The 25,539-nt window shown below is 38.0% G+C and overlaps 1 protein-coding gene and 1 pseudogene across 2 annotated transcripts in view; both read left to right on the top strand.

Annotated features, from left to right (window-relative positions):
- Nucleotides 1–6,798: 6,798 nt before the first annotated feature.
- The window catches only part of LOC311279440 (adhesion G protein-coupled receptor E3-like), a 79,444-nt pseudogene continuing 60,703 nt past the window's right edge, over nt 6,799–25,539 (top strand). The window contains exons 1-4 of the transcript XR_014630265.1: nt 6,799–6,819; nt 12,048–12,119; nt 12,284–12,473; nt 16,827–16,946. The product of XR_014630265.1 is annotated as an adhesion G protein-coupled receptor E3-like (transcript). The remainder of the gene's footprint in view (nt 6,820–12,047; nt 12,120–12,283; nt 12,474–16,826; nt 16,947–25,539) is intronic.
- LOC311286481 (adhesion G protein-coupled receptor E1-like) lies at nt 17,425–25,184 on the top strand (the record flags this gene model as incomplete). Its single annotated transcript, XM_084402695.1, has 4 exons — nt 17,425–17,803; nt 17,881–18,113; nt 22,268–22,430; nt 25,128–25,184. The coding sequence occupies exons 1-4, from the start codon at nt 17,573–17,575 to the stop codon at nt 25,182–25,184; spliced, it is 684 nt and encodes a 227-aa protein (XP_084258821.1). The 5' UTR covers nt 17,425–17,572.

A 25,539-nucleotide genomic window follows, 5' to 3' on the forward strand; every position in this document is an offset into this window, starting at 1 on the left:
AAATGTAGTCGGAGGCAGCCCTTATTCCACATATTTTCGAACCAGCAGGCCATTCTGGGTTGAGCGAGCGACCCTGCGGAATGAGCGAGCGGAGGGAATATTCAGAAATGCGCTCTCCACTCAAGAGCTCTGATTGGAACAAACCCGAACCTCACTGTCTACTGAACTTGCGCAGAAACATCAAAATAGACCTAATCAGCTTTTTAAAATTGTTTTTAAAACTAAACATTTAGACGATTTTAGCACAAATTATGATCTTATTGCCGATTTTTTATAATTCTTGACAAAATTAGAATATAGGCTATTAAAAGATTGCAGTTGCCTACTGAAATTTAAACAAAATATAATTGAAAAATATTTTGTTGTGTTTATTAGAAGTAAAACTAGTAAAATTATGTATTCTTTATTATAGCTTAATTCGGTTATTCTGTTCTATTAAATCATACTAAATCCTGATAACGCGGTGTGTATGAGCTGTAAAGTGTATGGTATAGGCCTATATTGAATTGGTGAAGCCAACGTAAATTTATATAAAACATTTTATGATATATCAATTACTATATATATATATATATATATACAGTATATATATAAATCACATCACATTACAAGTTAAAATTTCAATAAAAATATTAGGCTACCTTCAATCTCAAAGTTGTGCGCTTTTTTTCGCAGTGTGTTTTTTTCTGTCTTGCTCAACCCATCAGGGTATGTTCCATGGGACTTGTAGGAAAAAAATCTTCGTAAATCCCAGGATCCATTGGAAAAACAACGTGATAATTAAGTGTGCAAACAAGGTAAAATTAGCTATGCCTGGAATGAATTAGCGCTCGCGATTTTCACAAGTGCACATCCGCCCTGTTGATGAATTCGACATTCAGCCAATTTCTAAGTAAAACTATATGTATATTTTTAATTATTCGTAAATTAATATATAAGAGTATAGGCTATTATATGAACTATTATTAAAATATATATATATAAAAAAAAAATCTATCATAATACTAATATAGCCTAAAATTTATTTTTATCATAAAACCAATTTCCAAGTAAACCATATTTTTTTAATTATTATTATATTTATTATATTAATATAATAATATTAATATAATATATCATAAAACTAATTTCTAAGTAAAACTATATATAGGCTACATATATTTTAATTATTATAAAATTATTATATGAATTATTATTAAAATATTTTAAAATAAAAAAATATATCGGATATTAAAAATATATATATATAATCATAAAATTATTAAATACATTTTATTTGGATGTAGTAACATGTACAGTACACTCACATAAAATGAGTTACAATCAACTGATTTCACCAGTCCGCTTTTTAATGCTGTCAAAATCCCACTCCCCCTGCTAAACCTGTCACCACACAATCTCTAAACCAAGATGTGACAGCGGCAGTAGTGTGGTGAGTCTATGACCTTATACACCTGTGCTGGTGATGAGGGGAGTGTGATTTCACCAGTCCTGTATTTTAATGGTGTGAAAATCCCACTCCCCCTGCTAAACCCATCTTGTTTTATAGCAGGTTTTTTTAAAGGGCCCCTGACCGCAAAGTAACTGCTCCAGCTATTTTAATTGTATATCCATAAGATGTAAAATTGAAAGAATGAAATAAATAAATAATGCTTTTTGGGGCCCTAATGTGCTGGAAAATAACTAGGCCTATTAATAAAAAATAAAAAAAAAATGTCTAAGGTTTCTTTACATTCTTAGCTTTAAGTGTCAATTATCACTAATAATTTGTTTCATTTCTATTTTTAAGACACAGTTAAGCAAAAAACAAACAAACAAAAAGACAGGTATTTGCCTCATATATATAGCCTACAATATGTATTTCATGAACTCTTAAAGCCTATCTTCGTGAAAAAAGGTTAAATATTATTATTTTTAATGACATTCCAATGACATGGGGAGAGTAATACAATATGTTCCTATGAACCACAGCGTGTTTAACACACAAACGATAAATTCAGTTAAATTAAGTGAAATTAACAGTTTTGTTTTGATAGCTGGTAGCTTTATTTCTTACCCGTCGAAGTTTATAGTTTGAATCGATCTGCCATGTTTTTTTGTTTGTTTGTGTTTGTTTTTTGCATCTTTTATTAACACTAGTTCACTTTCTGATAATTTATTTAAGTGTAGACAAAGCTTCCATGCAGGATCTGGGTGCTTGCTTTGTGAAAAATCGATCGATAAACGGATATAGCAAAGGAAGTGCATAAACTCGCTTGCGCGTGCAGGCGAGGGGGAGTGCGATTTGTCCGGGGAGACGGATTTCGGTAGGCTACAACACCGGCAACGGTAAATGGCAGTGAGCCCAGCCCACCCATCCGAGAAGTGTCGACTCTTATTTTGAAAAGGGCGTATTGAGGGGGCGTGACATCACATTGAAGCAATACCCCTGATTGGCTGACTACACGTGTGGATCGTAGTCACACACTCTGCGGAAAGATAGTGCCAAAAAGATCTGTAGACGTGTGCAGAGGGATCTGTGAATGCCCTGTGATCTGAAAACACAGATTCAACACTTGCATGCTGAGCTTTGCACAGAATGTGTAAGAATGTCTTTTTACAGTGGTTTGAAAATACAAGTTAGACTGTGTTTGTTTGCAAATTGTGAGGAGGGCATTTGTAGATTTTTTAATGGGAAAAACAGCGAAACAGTTGTGCCAAAATTCTGAAAACAAATGCAACACAATCTACAAACAAATAATGACCCTCATGCGCAGACAAATCACTTTGCATTCATTCAAATTCTGGTTGTCAAGTACAAGTCACTGATTTCTATTTGTGAATCATAAAGAGTTTGTTTGCGGATTTTAAATCTATTTGTAGATCGCATTTTATATTTGTATGTCATGAAGAGTCTGTTTGTGGATTTTTTATCTATTTGTAGATCTTGTTTTACATTTGCGGATCATGAGTTTGTTTGCAGATTTGGAATCTATTTACAGATTGTGTTTTACATTTGCAGATTATGAGGAGTTTGTTTGCAGATTTTAAATTGATTTGTAGATCTTGTTTTGTGTTTACAAATTGTAATATGCATTTTTGACTCATAGTCTCTTCATTTTCAATGATTATGGCATTATTTTGTCACAACAGCGAAACAATAGTGTCAGAATTCTGAAAACAAATGCGACACAATCTACAAAGAGAACATGATCTTCACCTGCAAACAAGTCACTTTACATTCATTCAAATTCTGGTTTTCAAGTTCAAGTCACTGATTTCTATTTGTGAATCAGGATGTGTTTATTTGTGGATTTTTTATCTTTTTGTAGATCATGCTTTATATTTGTGGATCACAAAGAGTTTGTTTGAGGACTTTGTATCTATTTGTAGATCTTGTTTTACATTTGTGGATCATGAGGACTTTGTTTGCGGATTTTTAATCTATTTGTAGATTGTCTTTTGTGTTTACAAGTTGTAATATCTATTTGTGACTTTTAGTCTGTCCATTTTCAATGGTTTTGGCATCAATTTACCCCCATAGTTTTTTCCCTGGTAGTTTCTCTGTAATTGCATACTAATCACCTTAAGTAATTACACACTAAAATACTATAATTTACCATATGCTTACCAGGTAAATACTTAGTAGTTTCTCTGCATTTACATACTTGTTACCTGTGGTAATTACCAATAACCAACTAAAACTTACCATATATTTACCAGGTAAATACCTAGTAATTAGTTTGTAGTTTCTCTGCATTTACATACTTGTTACCTGTGGTAATTACCAGAGGTGGAGAGTCCAGGGGTCAGAAAGTAAAAGTCCTGCCATATATTTATTCCACCCATGAACTCACACAGCAAACACTCCAGTGTTAAATGAATTCTCCTGTGAGTTTATTTGGCTCCAGACTCAAGAGTGTTAAAGTTAATGAGATAATTAAGTGATTGTTTGAGTGATGATTGAGCATTATTGAAGACACCTGATGTTAACAAGCAGAATTACTGAAGGAGAAAATCTCTTTTTTAAGTTGCCATTATGGTGATCAGTGTTTGCTTTAGTTGGGCTCTTGACCCTTAAACTAATAACTTTAGATTTTGTTTGGCTGTTGTATCTGGGTTATAACTCTCAGATGAACAAAGAGAAACGTTGATCAGGTGGTGTTGGTTATGTTTTGACATAATCATAATTTGACCTGAATCACAAAACTCATTTAGAGAGTTAAGTTTACCTTGTTGATTATAGCTGCCTGTGATTCTAATATTATGCCATGTTAATCATTTTCAATGTAATCGGAAAGATTTCTTGAAAGTTGTTCTGATCAAAAAACTTTGAAAAATTATATTATTTGGACACACTGACACCAAGAATCAGCCTGTGATTCTCAACAATGGTGACAATAATAAAGCATGTTGCAGTGCATTCTGGGTGCCACCAATCAAAACTCATCCATGGCTCCCATCATGCATTGCGGTATGAATAAATTATGATCTGAATTGTCTTGTTTTCCTAATTGAATATTCTTTATAGAAAGCAGAGGCGCGCGAACCAATGAGAGCGATTGGCGCCCTGCCAGACTCGAGCGCGCCAACTTGGGCGTGACAGGAGAGTATAAATACCGAGAAAACTCGCCATATGACAGGTCTAATCGACTGAAGCGAAAAACACCTGATGTAGAAAAATAGCACGGCAAGGCAACGCAGTACTCGTTCCCTTATCTCTAAGGGAACCGAGGTTACGTAAGTAACCAAGTACGTTCCCTTACGAGAACGTTCTCTCGTACTGCGTTGCAAACGCTGTGGGAACACATTTTAAAACGCTGTGCTATTAGTCTAGTGGCTACCCTGAGAGTCCAGGGAGAGCCGGGACTATGACAGAGTAGCCAAATACCACAGACCAGAACATCGGGCCAAAAGATATTCATAATGTGTCCTTAGAGCTGGACCGAGGGGCCAGACACCTAAGTATAAGACCCACGTGACTCGGGGTGACAACCATGTGTCAGAGTCAACACTAGCCTGGATCCACAGAGCCAGGGCCTAGATGGAGAGAACTTGTGCCTGCAAAGCAGGGACCTCTAAGTTATAAAATCGAACAAATGTGGACTGAGCGGACCAGCCGGCCGCCGCACAAATGTCTTCGATAGGGATACCACTGGACCAAGCCCACGAGGAGGCCATGCCTCTAGTAGAGTGAGCTCTAACACCTAAGGGACAAGGGAGGCCCAGTGAGCTATATGCCAGAGCAATGGCGTCGACTATCCATCTGGATAGCGTGAGTTTCGTGACCGGAAGACCCTTGGTCCGGCCCCCGAAACATATAAAGAGCTGTTCAGACTGTCTGAAAGAGGCCGAACGCTCCAGATAAACTCTCAGAGCTCTGATGGGGCAGAGTGTGTGAGCATCACTGTCATCTCCCGTGACTGGGAGAGCCGACAGAGAAATAACCTGGGCTCTGAACGGAGTTGAGAGCACCTTAGGTACATATCCGTGTCTTGGTCTAAGGATGACCTTAGAGTCGTTAGGGCCAAACTCAAGACAGGAAGGGCTTGTAGAAAGCGCTTGTAAGTCCCCTACTCTTTTAACTGACGCCAGTGCTAACAGCAGGGCGGTTTTCAGGGAGAGGGTTTTTAGATCAGCCGATCGAAGTGGTTCAAAGGGAGGTCCTTTAAGAGCCCGTAGAACCAGGGAAAGGTCCCAAATCGGCACTGAAGGTGGTCGAGACGGGTTAAGCCTTCTGGCTCCTTTAAGGAAGCGAACTACAAGGTCGTTTTTACCCAAAGAAGACCCGGCTACTAGTACATGAAATGCCGCAATGGCTGCCACGTACACCTTGAGCGTGGAGGGGGAGCGTCCCGCGTCCAGCATCTCCTGGAGGAAGGATAGTACCGTGGGTACTTCACAAGTGTGTGGGTCGAGGTTCCGAGCTAAACACCAGCTGGAGAACACTGACCATTTGAGGTGGTAGAGACGTGTCCATAATCGTGTTTAGGACACCCTCTGGGAGGCCCTGGGGTACCCGTTGAGTGGCCAAACATGTAGGGCCCACAAGTCGGGACGGGGGTGCCAGATCGTCCTGTTCGCCTGAGTCAGGAGGTCGCTCCTCAGAGGAACTGGCCATGGGTCCACTACAGACAGTTGCATCAGCTCTGGGAACCAAGTCTGGGTTCTCCAGAGGGGGGCTACTAAGAGGACTGCACACTTCGTGTTCCTGATCCGTTCGATGACCTTAGGTAGCATCGAGACCGGAGGAAACGCATAAAGAGGAAGGTTGGGCCATTCGTCATTCATTTCGAGGCAGTTTATGTGTAGGCGTTTCTCCGAGCTCGACCAGAGACCGGAGGCAGGCCTGCCCTCGTACAGGGCTCCCCAACCGGAGTTGGAAGCATCTGTCAAAATGACCCTCCTTTCTGAAACCACACCCATGCTTATGCCCTGTTGATACCAGCTGGCAACTTTCCAGGGGGCCAGAGCTTGAATACAGCGCTGGTCCACCCTGATATTCAAAAGGCCTGAGCGCCAGGCATGGGGTGGTACCTGAGGTGCTAGCCACAGCTGAAGAGGATGCATACGCAGTAGGCCTAATTGGAGTACTGATGATGCCGAGGCCATCAGGCCCAAAATCCTCTGAAACGTTCGGAGGGGAACAAAGGAGCCCTCTGTGAACGACGCGGCGAGCTGCTGAATTGATAGAGCACGGGCCGAGGTGGGCCATGCTCTCATAAGTACGGAGTCGAGAACTGTTCCCAGGAACGTGATACGTTGGCTGGGCAACAGAATACTCTTGGAAAAATTCACTCTGAGCCCTAGGCATTCCAGATGGCTGTGGAGCCAGGCTTTGTGAGTATGGGACTCCGCCTCTGACTGAGTCAGTACCCACATAGCAACATTGTGTCGGCCCAGATCCGGCCCACATCTGGCACACGTGGAAAGATGATCTGGCCCACATGCAGCGTGGAATTACGGCACTTGGGTGGACCACTCCTGTTTGCCAGATCTGGGCCACAACCAGGCCATAGCAATGCCACATGTCAGCCAAGAGCAAAGAAATAAACCAGAACTGGACCTTATCTGAGCCACACAATCTGTCTATATTAAATATGAAGTTATCTCAGCCTTAATAAGCCTGTTAACAAAAAGAATCACTGAAAGAAAGAAGAGAACAGAAAAAAGAGACGAGCAGAAACACAAGAACTACAACTGACTTCAGACACAGTCTAAGATGAAATCAACTGAAGAGAAAAGAAGACATTAAATCTGTAAAGATCTCAGCAGAGGAGGATTAAACAACTCCACAAACAGCATTACCAGCTTCACTTATTACTAACCAGACTGACTTTATTTCTGTCAGACTTCTACAGAAGTTTTTATTGAGAATTAACAGAGCTTTAACTCTAATGTGTTTCATTTGAAGTCACCATAACAGTGATTAGTGTTTCCATTAGTTGGGCTCGTAACTCTTATTATATATTTTGTCTTCTTTGGCTGCTGTGACAGTGTGTTTGTCAAACACTTTTGAAGCAGCAAAGAAAGCTAAAGTGAAACGAGATCAGGTGATGATGATTACCTGATTATGGTTTTATAATCATCATGAAGTAACCTGTTTCACGGATCTCTTTGGAATCTAACAATTATGTTGTTCTATTAACATCTTCACATCACAAACCCTGTGTTACTGCAGCATGAGGTCCAGCAATATTATAACAATCAGTTAAAAGACTTTAACAAACATGAGCATGAAAAATTACTGTTCGATGACAAACACAGACATCAATAATCAGTGTATGAATCTCAACAATGGTGACAATCAAAAGTACCTTGCTGCAATGCATGCTGGGTACCATCATTGTACAAAACTCCCAGCATGCATTGCAACATGAATAAATTATGCAGCTGAAATGTCCTATTATTTTAATTCTAAATATGTGCTTTTATTTTTTTGCTGTTGTTTTTGTTGTGACATTTAGTAGCTTTTCAGTGATGTTCTGAATTAATCTAAAAAATATATATATATTGTCACCCTTGCTGAGATTCATGTGCTGATTTTTGATATCTCTGTGTGTCACCGTGGACTTTTTTTTGTGCTCATGTTTGTTAAAATCTTCGAACTGATTGTTATAATATTGCTGGACCTCACGCTGCAGTAACACAGGGTTTGTGATGAGAATATATTATTGGTACAACACAATTGTTAGATTGAAATTACCTCAGTGAAACAGGTTATTTCATGATGATTATAAAACCATCAACAGGTAATCATCAGCACCTGATCTAATTTCACTTTAGCTTTCTTTGCTGCTGCAAATGTGTTTGACAAACACACTGTCACAGCGGCCAAAGAAGACAAAAGGTATAATAAAAGTTAAGAGCCCAACTAATGGAAACACTATTCACTGTTATGGTGACTTCAAATGAAACACATTAGAGTTAAAGCTCTGTTAATTCTCAATAAAAACTTCTGTAGAAGTCTGACAGAAATAAAGTCAGTCTGGTTAGTAATAAGTGAAGCTGGTAATGCTGTTTGTGGAGTTGTTTAATCCTCCTCTGCTGAGATCTTCACAGATTTAATGTCTTCTTTTCTCTTCAGTTGATTTCATCTTAGACTGTGTCTGAAGTCAGTTGTAGTTCTTGTGTTTCTGCTCGTCTCTTTTTTCTGTTCTCTTCTTTCTTTCAGTGATTCTTTTTGTTAACAGGCTTATTCAGGCTGAGATGACTTCATATTTAATATAGACAGATTGTGTGGCTCAGATAAGGTCCAGTTCTGGTTTATTTCTTTGCTCTTGGTTGACATGTGGCATTGCTATGGCCTGCTTGTGGCCCAGATTTGGCAAACAGGAGTGGCCCACCCAAGTGCCGTCATTCCACGCTGCATGTGGGCCAGATCATCTTTCCATGTGTGCCAGATGTGGGCCGGATCTGGGCCGACACCATGTTGCTATGTGGGTATCAGGCTTGTGCAAAATTCAGAATTTGAGAATTGGCCTCCATTCAATTCATGAATTTGAATTTGAATTGAATTTACTCCGCCCCACAGGACATTGAATTGAATTTGAATTGGAATGACAGGAAGTGGAATTAAATTCATGGCAATTCAAAGAAATTCCACTCAGTCACACAACAGAAAGAATGTGTTGAGTCTCACATGCATTCAGTGTTAGGAAGGTTATTTTGGAAATGTTTTTGCTTATTACTGTTATTAGTTACCCATTATAAATGTGGTTTGGATTACTTTATTTGGATAACTTCATCAATGCAAAGCAATTTCGTTTTAAGTTAACTAATTGAATTAAACATTTTACCTCAGTAATACAACTAAATACAATTACATTAATTTTGTAATTTATTAACAGAAATTTCATTTCACGTAACTATTTACTCCTCAAAAAAAATTTCCTCAAAAATACATTTTGTTCTAAAATAGATATTGATCAAATTCTTGAAATAAATTACCCCCTCAATGTTGTTTAATTCGTTTTTTTTTTTTTTACATTGCTTTTAACATTCATCGCTGGGGGAAAACATATCCTTTTAATGTAATCTGTACAAGTAGTTCAAACTAATATCATTTATAATGCAATCATATCTGACGTAAAGCTTCATTGTTAAACACTTCACTTAAAATATGTATATGAATTTCTTTGAATTTTTATTGAATTGCAATTCTGCTTCCTTTAATTCAAATTCGAATTGTAATTCTAGATCCTGTTTTTGACATCAATTCAAATTCAATTCAAATTCAAGAATTGAATTGGAATTAAGGAGTCATTCTCAATTCAATTCTGAATTGTGCACAAGCCTGATTTCAGCCACCACTTTCTTGGGAACAGATACAAGTGTTGGTGTATTATGTAAAAGTGCACAAAAGAGGAAAACACAATGTCATTACAATGAACTACACTCGGGAAAAATGTGATCAATAACTCATGGCAAAATATTTTTACATTGACATAAGTTTCTCAGGTTTCACTTTTTCGGTTTTTCGGTTCCTTGCCACTGTTCCCTTTGGCTTGCTCAGTTGAGGATATTCTGGGGATATCTAATTTGATTTTACCAATAAATTCCACTAGAAACAAACCTTGTTGTATTATTTTAATTTAATACTGTGAAGCTGCTTTGATACAATCTGTATTGTGAAAAGCGCTATACAAATATACTTGACTTGACTTGACTTGACTTGACTTTCACAAGTCAAAGCAATTCATCATTACTCAAGATTTAACACACTGTAAAAAAAAAAAAAACATCCCCAAGTCAAAATTTTCGAGTGACTGGTCACATCTAAATTTTTTCAATTAGTCTGACGTATTATTTCTCATTGAGCCAATGTTAACAGACTATTGCAACAAGAATTGCACTTGGGCCAATTAAAAAATTTAGATGTGACCAGTCACTAGAACATTTTGACTTGGAGAGGTTAGAATTTTTTTACAGTGCAGTTGAAATGACTATACAGCCTTAATTTAATGCAGCAAAAATTATTTTACAGTGTAGGCTACTTTCTTTCTTTTTTCAGCCTTTTTCTTGGTTGCTTTTAGAAACAGACACCCATTTATTTAACAGTGCCTTTTATAAAAGAGACTATAATATAACAAAAAATTACCATTATGTAGAATATTTTTGTACTTCACTTTTATTTGTCCCCATGTTCTAGTGTGGTGACTCTGACATTACAATGAACAAAGTAATTATGCAATTATTAAAATACAAAAATATAGGCTAATAAGTGATAAAAACATCTTAAATTGTCTGCTACTTTTTGCCAGCCCTCTCTCCTGGCTTTTGCAGACTTTGAGGTGTTCCCTGGCGTTTTGATTAAACATTAAAATTCCGAATAAACTTCGACTATTAGTTCTTGCTCTGCTGAGGAGAAAAACTGAGCGCGCTCTTTGGCCACGCTGAACAGCCAATAGCAGCGTTGCTGATCAATGTTTCTACTATCGATACATATCCCCTTTTAACCAGCACATGAACGCGCAGTTATCTCAGATGACTCAATCCAGCGATACTAATCATATCCGGCAAGTGTGTTCGAAGAACCTAATTAGCCAGATCATGATTAGCACGATGATATCATCCTGGATGTGTAATTTGATCTCGGATGTTTAAGCAACGTACGAAGAACGGGCCTCAGGTTCAGAAAGTAAAAGTCCTTCTCATTATTTTGTTCCAATCACCTGGATTTGCTAATTCAGCAGGAGAGAGAACTAATTAGTGAAATCAGCTGCACAGCAAAAACTCCAGTGTTAAAATGAACACTCCTGGGAGTTTATTTGGCTCCAGATTCAAGAGTGTTAAAGTTAATGAGCTAATTAAGTGATTGATTGAGTGATGATTGACCATTATAACCTCTCAGGAGAGTTCATTTAATACTGGAGTTTTTGCTGTGTGAGTTCATGGGTGGAATAAACATATGGCAGGACTTTTACTTTCTGACCCCTGGACTTTCCACCTCTGAAACTGAAGCAATAGATATGTGTGTAATCTGAAATATGAATGTGCTTTTCTAATAATTGCTGATGGTTTATAGGGGCATTCAGTCCATATAAGCTGTGAATACTCTGCATACAAAAGCCAATTGAAAGAATGAGTTTGTGGACTCGCTAATTAATTAACACTATAAATTACTACAAATTCCCTTGCTATTTGAGGTGTAACATAAAGCTTACATAATAAAATGTTGGAAATACGTGACTGTTTGTCATACATTTATTTGCCATTTATTTGAATATTTAATGCACAGAGAAATCTGTCCACAAAGCTGTCCATTTCAACCACACATTCTCATTACTTCTTTTACAAACATAAACTTTTATTACAGTACTTCTGTTAGTTTGGATACAAACACTGTTCACAGTAGCGAGCAAAATACAGAAAAGCACCTTTGGAAAAGTATTTTCATTTACACCAGTAGGTGGCGACAAATGTTTAAAAAAATATATGTCATTGAATCATTTTTTTAAAGAAATTCGTTCAGAAACACTCTGTCTCATTTCAGAGGCACTCTGCATACCCGGTTAAAGTCATCGCTCACACATCATCAAATTCTGTCTTCTCAATTTTGATTTCAGAGTCCGACTGAATGCCTTCAAAATCTTCTTGAGCAGATCGAGAACATTACAGCTCAAGAGCTTCCTTTGACTGTAAGTCTTCAAGATATATATTTATTTTTTTAAATAATCAAATCAAATGTAATTGTCAGTTACATGATTGACATCGCAGGTCTGATTAATTGGCTTTTTTAATATTTACATTACATTACATACATACATTTACAGTAAAAAAAAAATTCTTATCATTAAATTAGACTGTGACCAACATTTTGAAAATGGTCCTCAACGCTTCAGGAAAGATTTTAGAGTCTTCATCATCAGTCAGCCCAGCTGAACTAGCCTCCAATGGGAACCGTGTGTTAAAAGCCAACGAGAAACTCATCTCTACATTGGTGAAGCCGACAAACACAAGTGACAGTGTCAGTTTTACTCTTGCTGCTGTTGGTGAGTGGAGAAACTGTTATTATTGATGATGAAACTGAGATTATATATGATATCAGGGAGTTTATATAGTCTAGAGCAGGGGTTCTCAACTCTGGACCACGAGATCCACTTTCCTGTGCTGCGTTCCAGTCCACTTTTAGACACGCACTTGCAAACTTCCCTAAGCACTTCCCCTCGGGGGAATCCCCGCCGCCATTTTGAAGTGCGTTCCACTTCGTGAAGTGGACGAGGGAAGTTTATATGGACAGAACCTCGTTCCCTCGATTTTGACAGAGGGAGCGAGTCTACTTCATATGTACACTTCAGGCACCTATATGTCCCACAATGCAGTACGATTGTGACGTCACCACAAATCTCGTCTAATCACCACCACAACAAACAACTCTATGATATATTAATTATATATATTTTTTTATTTAAAACAACCCAAACACACCTAAACATTTGGATGCTTCATTAAACAAATTCTTAAAGGAAAAAATTTTTAAATAATAAATCAACTCCACAGCTGATTCCAAGTGATCAAGGGCTTATACGTTTCAATTCGGTCCACCGCAGTTTCCGCCAGTAGTGGGCACTCGTGCATCGTAAGCAATGACGTACATCCGAGTGAACGAGATGGAGGGAAGTTAGCGAGTGAAGGGCATGACAATTTTGGACTGGAACGCAGCCCTGGAGTTTAGCTCCAACCCTAATCAAACACACCTGAGCAAGCTAATCAATGTCTTCATGATTACTACAACGTTACAGGCACATAGCAAAATCCCCAGTGTTAAAACTGTGCACTGCTCAGCAGAGGTGGAAAGTCCAGGGTCAGAATGTAAAAGTCCTTGTTTATTTCACCCATGAACTCACACAGCAAAAACTCCAGTGTTAAATGAACTCTCCTGGGAGTTTATTTGGCTCCAGACTCAAGAGTGTTAAAGTTAATGAGATAATTTAGTGATTGATTGAGTGATAATTGAGCATTATTGAAGACACCTGATGTTAACAAGCAGAATCACCAAAGTAATCATCATTTGACCTGAATCACAAAACTCATTTAAGAGAATTAGGTTTACCTTGTTGATTACAGCAGTCTGTGATTCTACAGTATACTATTTTCAGCATTTTCAATATAATCAAAAAGATTTCTTAAAAGTTTTTCTGATCAAACGGCTTTGAAAAAGTACTTTATTTGGACACACAGACATCAAGATTCAACCTGTGATTCACAACAATGGTGACAATAATAAAGCATGTTGCAGTGCATTCGGGGAGCCACCAATCAAAACTCATTCATGGCTCCCATCATGCATCGCAGTATGAATAAATTATTATCTGAATTGTCTTAGTAATTTCCTTTACCTAATTGAATATTCTTTTTGTCACCATTGTTGAGATTCATACACTGATTCTTGATGTCTGTGTGTGCCTTACAGAAAGATTTTCTTAATATATATCAGAACAGCTTTTAAGAAATCATTTGGATAATATTGAAAAATCTGGATCTTATTCTGTAGAATCATTGTGATGCTGTAATGACCAATATACATTTAAGTCAGAGATTAGACTCTAAATGAGTTCAGTGATTCAGGTCAAATGATGATTATGTTAATATAACCAACACCACCTGATCAACTTTTTCTCTTTGTTCAACTGGCTGTTATAACTCAATTACAGCAGCCAAACTAAATCTAAAGTTAAAAATTTAAAGGTCAACTGCCCAACTAAATCAAACACCGATCTCCATAATGGTGACATAATGGTGATTTTTCTCCTTCAGTGATTCTGCTTGTTAACATCAGGTATCTTCAATAATGGTCAATCATCACTCAATCAATCACTTAATTAGCTCATTAACTTTAAAGGAGCCGTATGTAAGATTGTGGCCAAAACTGGTACTGCAATCACTTTAAACTTACTGTAGAACAGTGTATCCCCTCCCCCCTGACTCGAGGTTGCCAGATAGGCTGCAGGATCCAGCACAAACGTTTGTAGCTGCAGCTGTGGTAACTAGAGCTGAGCTGGCAACCCGGATACCGAAACACTACTGACTTCGTGATTGGAAGATAGGTGGAGGGTGGCGCTTCAGGCCAAAACACAACATGACAACATCAGCATCAGTTGAGGGCTGCAACTATCACTTTTAAATGACAATATCCTGGCCGGACTACTGTTGTCAGTGATATAAGTATTTGAAATGAACATGATTTCTTAATGTCTAGTGACATATCAGGGCCATTTTATGATTAATTGAAATACATTTCTTACATACAGTCCCTTTAACACTCTTGAGTCTGGAGCAGAGGTGGAAAGTCCAGGTTCAGAAAGTAAAAGTCATCCTCAGTATTTTGTTCCAATCACCTGGATTTGCTAATTCAGCCAGGAGAGAGAACTAATTAGTGAAATCAGCTGACTGAGTTTATGGGTGGAATAAACATATGGCAGGACTTTTACTCTTTGGCCCCCGGATTACCCACCTCTGCTAATATGTACCTTTGAGGGACTTATGGCACTTTTCCACTGCATGGTACGGCTCGGTTCGGCTCGGAACGGTTCGGCTCGCTTCGCTTTTCCACTGCGTGGTACGACTCGACTCAGTACGGCACGGTTCGGCTCGCTGAATTAGCAAATCCAGGTGATTGGAACAAAATACTGAGGAGGACTTTTACTTTCTGAACCTGGAGTTTCCACCTCTGCTGCTCAGAGTACATAATCTCCCTGTTAAAGGGAGTCATAAAACTCAGTGTTAAAGTTAATGAGATAATTAAGTGATTAATTAAGAGATGATTGAGCATTAGTGATGAACACCCGCTTCAGCCACAGCCTTAGGGTCTGTTTACACGACACCGTTTTCAACTAAAAATGTTAAACTTTTGGCCGTTCGTTTCCACGATAACAAAGAGTCAGTTTGGGTGCTTGAAAATGCAAAGTTTTGAAAACTCAAAGGAAACACTTAAGGGTTTTAAGCATATCGTTGTCGTGTAAACGCACCCTAAGATGAATCAACTGAAGATAAAAGAAGACATTACATCTCTCAAGATCTCAGCAGAGGAGGATTAAATAACTCAAACAGCATTACCAGATTGACTTAATTTAACTCTGGGGATTTTGCTGTGTACAAAGTAAACTGATTACCGTAAATCCTCTAATAAAGGCCCGGGCCTTTATTTTACTCAAGCGCATCGCGGCCCAGGCCTTTATTGGAAGGAGGCCATAATTAGAGACAGGCCTTTATTTGTATTTGAGCAAAACGGACTACCAGTAGAATGAATAAAAACTAGATTTTGTGTCTATTTTAACCTATAAAATACTAGGTTAATTGATTGAAAACTAAAAAAATTATTTATATTATATTTATTTGTTGTTAATGTTCTGTATGCATACAGAACATTAACAACAAATAAATATAATATAAATAATATTTTTTGTGAAAAGCAATGATTCATTTTGAAACAGTATTTGTTCCAGCAGTAGTAACGTTAGCTCCACAACAGCACGCATCTGTGCATTCATTGATTTCATTCATTCATTCACACACTAGAAACGCGTGTCTTTTTGCATGTAACTTACAGACACTTTTGCGATTAGAACAAAGCAAATAGAACTGACCTATTTCTCAGCTGGATCCGTTGCTCCTCGAAATAATACTTCCAAGCACTTCTGAGGTAAATTTTCCAGGATTATTAATACTTAGATAGATGTGTGTTATCCAGCTGATTGTGGGTGTTCAGGTTTGCGTGGATCGCCTCAGATTATTTGCGTTTGAATAACGCACGCTCTCCGTAATTAAGAGATCAAAGTCAACAGAGTATTTTGAAACTCGTTTGCACTTAAGAAAAAAAAGCGAGCCTATCGTGCCAGTGCGATTGTCGATCCCAGGGGGTTAAAAAATAGATTTTCGCCAAAAATCCTCTTTGGCTCCGCAGCTGCCATGGTAAACAACATTAGCCTACCGGTGACTGAATTCTCACGTGCGAGTCAAGAGCGAAGTGATTGACATGACCAGGCTACCATAGCTATGGCTTGGATTCATTAGCAAACATTGCCCCCCTGTGGTATTTGCATGTTACTATCACAAGCATAATGTTGTGGCCTGCCCAGAAAAACGTTGTATCTAATAATAGCCCCGGCCACTATTAGAGACCGGCCTTTATTTACCTCCGCCAACAGCGAGACCGGCCAATGTTAGAGACCCGGCCACTAATGGAATACAGGCCACTATTAGAGGATTTACGGTAGTTCAAACTAGTAATTTGATGAAATAGTTATTTTGTTTTAGTCTTTTTATTGTTTTGTTTTTTTGCACATTTGTGCAAATTCAATCAACTTTAATAAAAACAAAACATAACTGCTTATTTTCTAAATCAGAGGTTGAAGTCTTCATGGTTGGACCCAATGTCACCTTAGATAAAATCCCTCGACTTGACACGACAAATTCTTCTGTGGACATCGATCTCATTGGGATCGCCAAGAACAACAATGAAACAAGTATGCGAGATGTGTTTTAATACAACATTTTTAATTAAACATTTTTAGAAGATTTATCACTAAACCACATTCACCAAAGGTTTTTATTGTGTTGAATACAAGTTTCTTCTGTTTCTGTCACACAGGATCAGCTGCTGTGGGTTTCATGAGTTATAACACAATGGAGAATCTACTGAAGCCAGACTTCTTCAACACATCAAATGACACGATTAAAACCATGATGTCCACTGTGATCTCAGCTACTCTTCCCAAAACCACCAACACTAAACTCACCAAACCAGTCAACTTCACCCTCAAACACATCAGAGTGAGAGACTGAAATGTGTTTTTGTCCAACCTGAGAACTGATGAACATCTGAAAACATCTAATATTCAGTGTTATATTTTCTGCTTGTTCTTTCTTCTTTTTGCAGGAGTTTGACCCCAACGGTTCCCTGTCCTGTGTGTACTGGAATATCAGCGAGTGGATTGTAGATGGTTGTTCTGTTTTAAAGACCAACAGCAGCTACACCGTGTGTTCCTGTGTTCATCTGTCCACATTCGCTCTCATCATGCAAACCAGCCGCCCATCAGAGGTACGAGAACATTTATAGTGAGCATTGAAGAACAGCACAGATTTGGCACTCATGTACTCTGACATGTTTTCTCAGAGCGACTCACTGCTGGACCTGTTGAATTTGGTGTGTGTGATCGTGGGGCTGGTGTTCTTCAGTTTGGCCCTGTTGACCTTTGCCCTTTGTCAGTGGAGTCCTGGAGTGAATAATGTGGCTCGAATCAACCTCTGCATCAGTCTGCTGTTGGCTCACCTTCTGTTCCTGCTCACACAACAGTTCCTGAGCCTCATACGCCCTCATCAGGTGAGAATGATGAAGGAGCCCTACAGCTCAGCACAGTCTCACTGAGAATCATCATAACCGTCTCTCATGATCTCCAGGTGTTGTGTGCCGTGATATCAGGTGTGCTGCACTTCCTCTTTCTCTCCGGCTTTGTGTGGATGTTCATTGAAGCTGTGCTGCTCTTCATCTGTGTGAAGAACCTATCACAGATCAGCTCCAAAAAGAGGGAGGTGCTTAGCAGTGGATACCTGTGTGTGATTGGATATACGGTTGCTCTGGTTGTGGTGGCCGTGTCTGTCGGGCTGCTTCCTGAAGGATACGGCAGCGAACAGTGAGTTGTTGTTGTTGAAAGTCAATTTGATTACAAGCAAATAAGGCAGCTCTGGACTTTTGTGACATTTTTGTCATCTGATAAAATACAAGTCTATATGCACTTATAAGACATGACCTGAACGAACCATCACTCATAAAATTTACAATCACTCATTAACATCTCGTTACTACATCATGGCTTCTCCATGACTTCTTTAGTAAAAACTCTCCCCAAAACATTTTTCGGGTCCTAAGGTTTTATACTCAAATGTTTGTCCAGCCTCCTGGATGAGTTCTGACCAATTAGACACTCTCTTTATTTGAGAGGTGGCATTTTCTTCACCTCTCATCGTCAATCATGCGTTATCTGTGATCTCCTTACTCTCCAGCTCTAGCAGAGAGTACAGAGTGTACAGTTTAGACATGATTCCTATTATAAGAATACGAAATATTTTACACAGATTTCAATCAAGCCATCTTTTGAATTAAGAACATACGATCGTACTGATAGGAAATAAGACACACTTTCATTCAAACATCTAATAGTTATAACAGTTACATGGCTTCTATGTGATTAAGCATAATAGACAAATATATAGGTTTTAGACACAATATAGAATTATGTAGTTGAACGATGTTTGATAAGTCCATCAAGAATTTGTTTTGGGATGATTTTATGTATTTTTATATGTAAAGTCTCAGTCTCTGTGGTTTTAAGAGATGTCAACCCTGGGGTCGTTCAGAGTTCCTTAAAGACCCACTCCGATGAAAATCATGTTTTTCTAGGTGTTAACATGTTCTTGTGGCATTTTTCTGATGTTAGAGGACATATCTTGAGAAAAATAAGTTCAAAGTTGTATTTCTGAGTATTTCTGCATTCAAATGGCTGTGAATCAGTAGCAGACGCTAAAATGCCAGCTAAAATAGACTGGAGTTGTGACGTAGTAACTCCACTGGGCGGTGCCACAAGCTCATACTCCCCTCCGCCCCCGCCCGCGCGGCTCAGGTTCTGAGGAGTAGAGAAGACGATGGCGGATCAACACCTATGTGCGGTAGCGGGTTGCAACGCTAACTGTACGTTCACACCGCCGCCGACTTGAGCGGCAAAGAAGCTCTGGCCGCCCTGTCAAGGACGCTTGTCAAAAAGTACGAGGAAGCTTGTTGACGCTTTGGCCGCTCTGACGTAGCAGCATTCTATGTTCGATCATGGGAGAAGAGAAGTGTCACACCATGAAAAGTAAACAAAATAAACAAGCAATACATTGACACTAGAAACCTTTTATAATGACAGCATTTGTATAACCGTTTTGGTCACATTATTATTTATTATTATTAATAGTGAGTGCGCGCGCGCGGCCGAGGCTCTCTCTCTCTCTGTTATCTCTCTGCGTTCTTATATGCCCTGTCAAGCGCGCCCTGTTAAACTGGCAGGACTTAAAAACACATGCAAATGATAAACTTTCACTCTGATGGTTAAACTGCAATTAATCCGATAATGATAGGAAACCCAGCAACGGCGATGATCAGCTTCTCCTCCGTTTTCTCGGAAGCTCAAATCGGCGGCGGTGTGAACGAGGGGGAGGGTCGTCTCCGTGCCAACGGCTACGCCCACAACGCAGAGGCGAATTGCTAATGAGCTACTGCCGCTCTGCTGAAGCAAAGTCCCAGAAAACGGCACAGGTTTTGTGATTTTGGCTAAAAACGGCATAATCATCATTTAAAGACCACTGAGAATGTTTAAAAATAGCTCAAAATATGATCGGAGTGGGACTTTAAGAAGAAGGAACATTTTACTCTCCTGAGCAGTTGCACAGCAAAAACTCCAGTGTTAAATTAACACTCCTGGGAGTGTATATGAGTCCACACTCAAAAGTGTAAAGTGTTAAAATATGAGTGTTAAATTAACACTCAAGAGTGTTAAAGTTAATGAGATAATTAAGTGATTAATTTAGTGATGATTGAGCATTATTGAAGACACCTGATGTTAACAAGCAGAATCACTGAAGGAGGAAATCACTAATTGTAAGTTACCATTAAGGTGATGGGTGTTTGCTTTAGTTGGGCTCTTGACCCTTATATGTTTACTTTAAATTTTGCTTGTCTGCTGTTATTGATTTATAACAGTCAGATGAACAAAGAGACAATGTGATCTGATGGTGTTGGTTATGTTTTGACATAGTCATGTTGTGATCTGTAAAACAAAACTTATTGAGATGGCTTAACTTGTTAGTTACAGCAGCTCTGTGATTCTACAGCATATGATTTTCAGTATTTTTCATATAATCCAAAAATATTTCATAACCATTGTTCTGATCAAAAGACTTTCAAATGAATTTATTTAGAAACACAGACATCAATAATCAGCCTGCGAATCTCAACAATGGTGACAATAATAAAGCATGTTGCAGTCGCTGCCACCAATCACAACTCATTAATGGCTCCCATCATGCATTGCGGTATGAATAAATTATGATCTGAATTGTCTGTGTAATTTACTTTTCCTAACTGAATATTCTGCTCGTCACCATTGTTGAGATGCAGAGACTGAATCTTGACGTCTGTGTGTGCCTAAAAGAAAGATTTTTTTTTTTTTTTAAACAACTTTTAAGAAATCCTTTGTATTATATCTAAAATTCTGGATATTTGTGCAGATTCACAGTTATGCTGTAATCAACAACATAAATCTAAGTCAGAAATAAGGATCTTAATGAGTTCAGTGATCAAGTTCAAATGATGATTTTCATAATATAACCAACACCAGCAGATCACTTTTTCTCTTTGTTCATCGGGCAGTTATAAGATACAACAGCCAAACAAAATCTAAAGTAAATGTATAAGTGTCAAGAGCCCGACTAAAGCAAACAACCATCACCATAACGGTGGCTTACAATTTGTGATTTTCTCCTTCAGTGATTCTGCTTGTTAACATCAGGTGTCTTCAATAATGATCAATCATTACTAAATTAATCACTTAATTAGCTCATTAACTTTAACACTCTTGAGTGTTAATTTAACACTCATATTTTAACACTTTACACTATTGAGTGTGGACTCATATACACTCCCAGGAGTGTTAATTTAACACTGGAGTTTTTGCTGTGTGGAAGTACACTGTTTTGTTTTGTTTTTTAGAGTGCAAAATCCGTATATTTAACAGTATTTTACTGTAAAAAAAATCCTGTAGAGCTATTACAGTTTTTTTCCGTTGCTTTTTTAAATTCTTTTTACCATTATTTTATTTATTTTTTTACAGTGCATGCTAGGAGCCACCACAGAATCAATCTCATAGCTACCATCATGCATTGCGGCAATAAGTTTGTCACCAATGTTGAGATTCAAACACTCATTCTTGATATCTGTGTGTATTCAGATGATGTTACTTCTCAAAAAAAAAAATTGTGATCAGTTATTCATAATTTTTTCAAAGTAGCACACCAGTGTTGAAACTCTAGCTGTGTATTAAAGGGGCTACATGTAATAAATTATGTGAAATTGTTAACACATAACCTATTAAATCGGACACTTGACTTTGATTGAGATCAGTGAATGAGATAATTACATGATGAATACATCATCATTAAGTAGCCCTTATCACCTGATCATGTTTTCTATTACTGTTCTTCCACAATAAAGAAAAAAAATAATAATAAAGTGTCAAATCATAAATATATAAACAGCAGTATTCATTTAACACAGAGGATTTTGCTGTACACTTTTTTTGGCACACACTATTTCAGAGTTACCCACAAGATTAAAATCTGTAATATTTCAGCACTCAACACCAGAAATAGCAGTTTTGACATTCTTCTAGTTCTTATATTGTGTTTTCCTCTAAACAGCTGCTGGATTAAAATGGATAAAGGTTTTATCTGGAGTTTTCTGGGTCCTGTTTGTGTCATATTAGCAGTAAGCACATTTCTTATTTCTCATGATTTTAATTAATATTAAAGGGAAAACAAGGTGATTCATTATTATTGTTCTACTTTTCAGTTAAACATGATTCTCTTCATCAACATCATCATCAGTCTGAACTCAACTCTCAAAAATCTGAACGCTGAAGTTTCACAGATGAAACAAACCAAGTAATAAACATTCAGATTCAAACACTATAATACATATATATATATATATTTAATAAATAAATATCTGTTAATTTTCTTTCTTTCTCTGAAGTGTTATGACAGTTAAAACACTGGCTCAGTTTGTGGTTCTTGGTTGCTCCTGGATTCTGGGTTTCTTCACTAATGGCAGGAAGGAGCTGGAGATCCTCTTCCTGATCTTGAACTCCCAGCAGGGAACCTTCATCTTCCTGGTCTATTGTGTCCTCAATGATGAGGTCAGACATCACTCAATTTACCACCATATTCCATTCAAAACTGAATATGAAAGATACTGTATGAACTGAATTACAACTGTTCTTATTTCGGTAATCCACGTCTTTTATTGAGAAATGTCGGAGCCGGTTTTTTTTATCTGTTACTATTCTTCCATTTCATTCCTGTGACGGAACGTTCAATTGAGTCAAAAACTCCAACTGTCAAATTCTATATTAAACAGACTGATCTGTCTGTCTGATTGCATGGTATTCATATTTTCAAACTCATAGCTTTTAAAATGACTTCAAACTTTTAGACCTGGCTTTCTCAAGCTTTTTTCTATTTTGTTCTCTGTAATTAGGTCCATTATTGTTGGATTCTCTGATAAAGAGGCACAACAAGCTGCACTGACATATAACAACCCAGCAAACATTTCAATGTGGGCCCCATGTGGGCATAACTATTTAACATAAGTTCTTCTTCCTCCATGGTACATGGTTTCTGCTTGGGCAACCCAAATGGGGCCCATATCAATTTTTCCATCGGATCCACATGGGCCCCATGTACACAGCAAAATCCCCAGTGTTAAATTAACACTCAGTGTACATATTTGTCCACACTACAGGGTGTTGAAACTAACACTGAAGCAGTGTTGAAGTTAATGAGATAATTAAGTGATACATTAGGTGATAATTGAATATTATAGAAGACAGCTGATGATAACAAGCAGAATCACTGAAACAACAAGAACAGAAAAAAGAGAAGAGATGCGCAGAAACACAAGAACTATGGCTGATTTCCAGCCATAGCCTTAGGCCTCGTTTACCCTGTCAGTGAAATGTGACCCAATTCTGATTTTGCTCATATGTGACACAGATCGGATGTGTTCCGTGTAAACAGGAAAAAAAACGCATGCATTCGGATATTTCGAGATCGGTTTCAGGCCTCGTTCATATCTGGAAATAAATCAGATATAAATGAGATATGTGCCAATGCGACCGTCATGTAAACAGGCAGACGGGAATCTGAGGCATTAGGCTGGCTCTGTGGTCTGATGACAAGAGGAACCCCAACGCCCATCTGCAAAGGGACGGATGGTCCGACGAAACCTTGTGTCGTCGTAGGAGAGGAATGTGGGCAAACATTGACACAACATATCAAAGGTTGGCTTGCTCATCCTAAAATTTCAGACCGACTACTATCTAATGAAAGTGCGTATCTACAGCACAAATTTTATTTCTTGTGCAATTTACATATTTCTTGTGCATAACCCATATGGTATACACTTAATGGCATGTAATACACACGCACTCCACACCCCTAATCCTACCCAATGGGTTTACAGTGCGTATCATGCATGCAGAAACTATTTTTGCAGTATAAATGGTACGAGAAATAAAATTAGTGGTATAGATATACGCACTTTCCCCGTATCCCATCCTGAGATCTCTCTCGCACACAATAACTGAAGCATGCACAGGCTGCAATGATGGCACTTTTCGTCCGCCTCAAATTCATGGTTATGTTTGGCAAACTTCGCATAATCTGTGCAAGAACCCCCTTTAAGCATGTACAATGTTTCAGATAGTAGGCCTATGTCAAGTGTAAACACATGAATCGGACATGGGTCACAATTGAAAGAACGTGTAAACGGATGGTCAAAAAAATGTAGGCAACAATCGGATATAGGCAACAAATCAGAATTGGGCATCAAGACCTGCAGTGTAAACGGGGCCCTAGATGAAATCAACTGAAGATAAAAGAAGACATTAAATCTGTGAAGATCTCAGCAGAGGAGGATTAAACAACTCCACAAACAGCATTACCAGCTTCACTTATTACTAACCAGACTGACTTTATTTCTGTCACACGTCTACAGAAGTTTGTATGTGTTCTTAAGTCAGTTGTAGTTTATTTATTTTTTTCTGTTCTTGTTGTTTCAGTGATTCTGCATGTTATCATCAGCTGTCTTCAATAATGGTCTATTATCACTTAATTATCTCATTAACTTCAACACTGCTTCAGTGTTACTTTCAACACTCTGTAGTGTGGACACATGTACAGTATATGTACACTGAGGAGTGTTAATTTAACACTGGGAATTTTGCTGGGGGTTGGTGAAAATTAGGCCCCATTTAATAATTTCTTTAAAGATTCCAGTCTGTCAAATAATGATAAAAAAAAAGTCCAGTAAATTAACAGTAAAATACTCAATTTCCATTTGCCATAACAAGTGTGTCTTATAAACACACAGTTAAAGCAGCCAGAGAAAAAACTATTGTTAAAGAGTCAATGGTCAAGAGCCCAACTAAAAAAAACGCCATAATTGCCCATTGCAGGGTCCAAGTGACAGCCCATCAAAAACCCACATGTTGGCTGGGGTCTGATCTGTCTGTCTGACTGCATGGCATTAATGATTTCAAACTCCAAGCTTTTAAAACTTCTTCAAACATTTAGGCCCGGCTTTTTCAACCTCTTTTCTATTTTGTCCTCAGTAATTAGTTCAGCCATTTTATGATCCTGCTCTGTGGGAAAATGTTTCACTCTCTCCAAAGACAGTATTCGGAAGAAAATGATCAGTGTTTACTTCGGAAAGTCTCTTAAAATACTATTTCTTTCCTGTTTATTATAAAGAAATTCCACTGTGGTTGATGAGTTTCAGAGGTTAAATGGATGTCATGAAGTCACTCAGCTTCTCTCGTCTCATTCTTGTCCAGGTCAGACAGCAGTTCAGGAAGTTCTTCAGATGTCTTTGCTGTGTCAAACAACACTGAGGACTACAGCAATCACGATCAGGAAATAAAAAGTGTCATTATTATACGTGTATTTTATAAAAGAATAGATGTTTTTTTTTTTTTTTTTTTTTTTTTACTGACACGTAGGTCACCCATACTCTGAATTTGTCCTCTGCATTTAACCTTTTCAAGTTAGTGAACACACATTCCCTGACAGCAGACCAACATTGAATCAAGGTTGAAACTTAACATTGATAGATAAATAGATCAAGATGGACATAAAATCGATATTTGTTCAACTTAAATTAAATCACTTTTTACACATTTACACATTTTACATCGAATCAACATTGAAACAATAACAAATCAATCTTGCTTCATGTACAACAGGATC

Source organism: Rutilus rutilus (assembly GCF_951802725.1).
Source record: "Rutilus rutilus genome assembly, chromosome: 2".
Lineage (NCBI taxonomy): Eukaryota > Metazoa > Chordata > Actinopteri > Cypriniformes > Leuciscidae > Rutilus > Rutilus rutilus.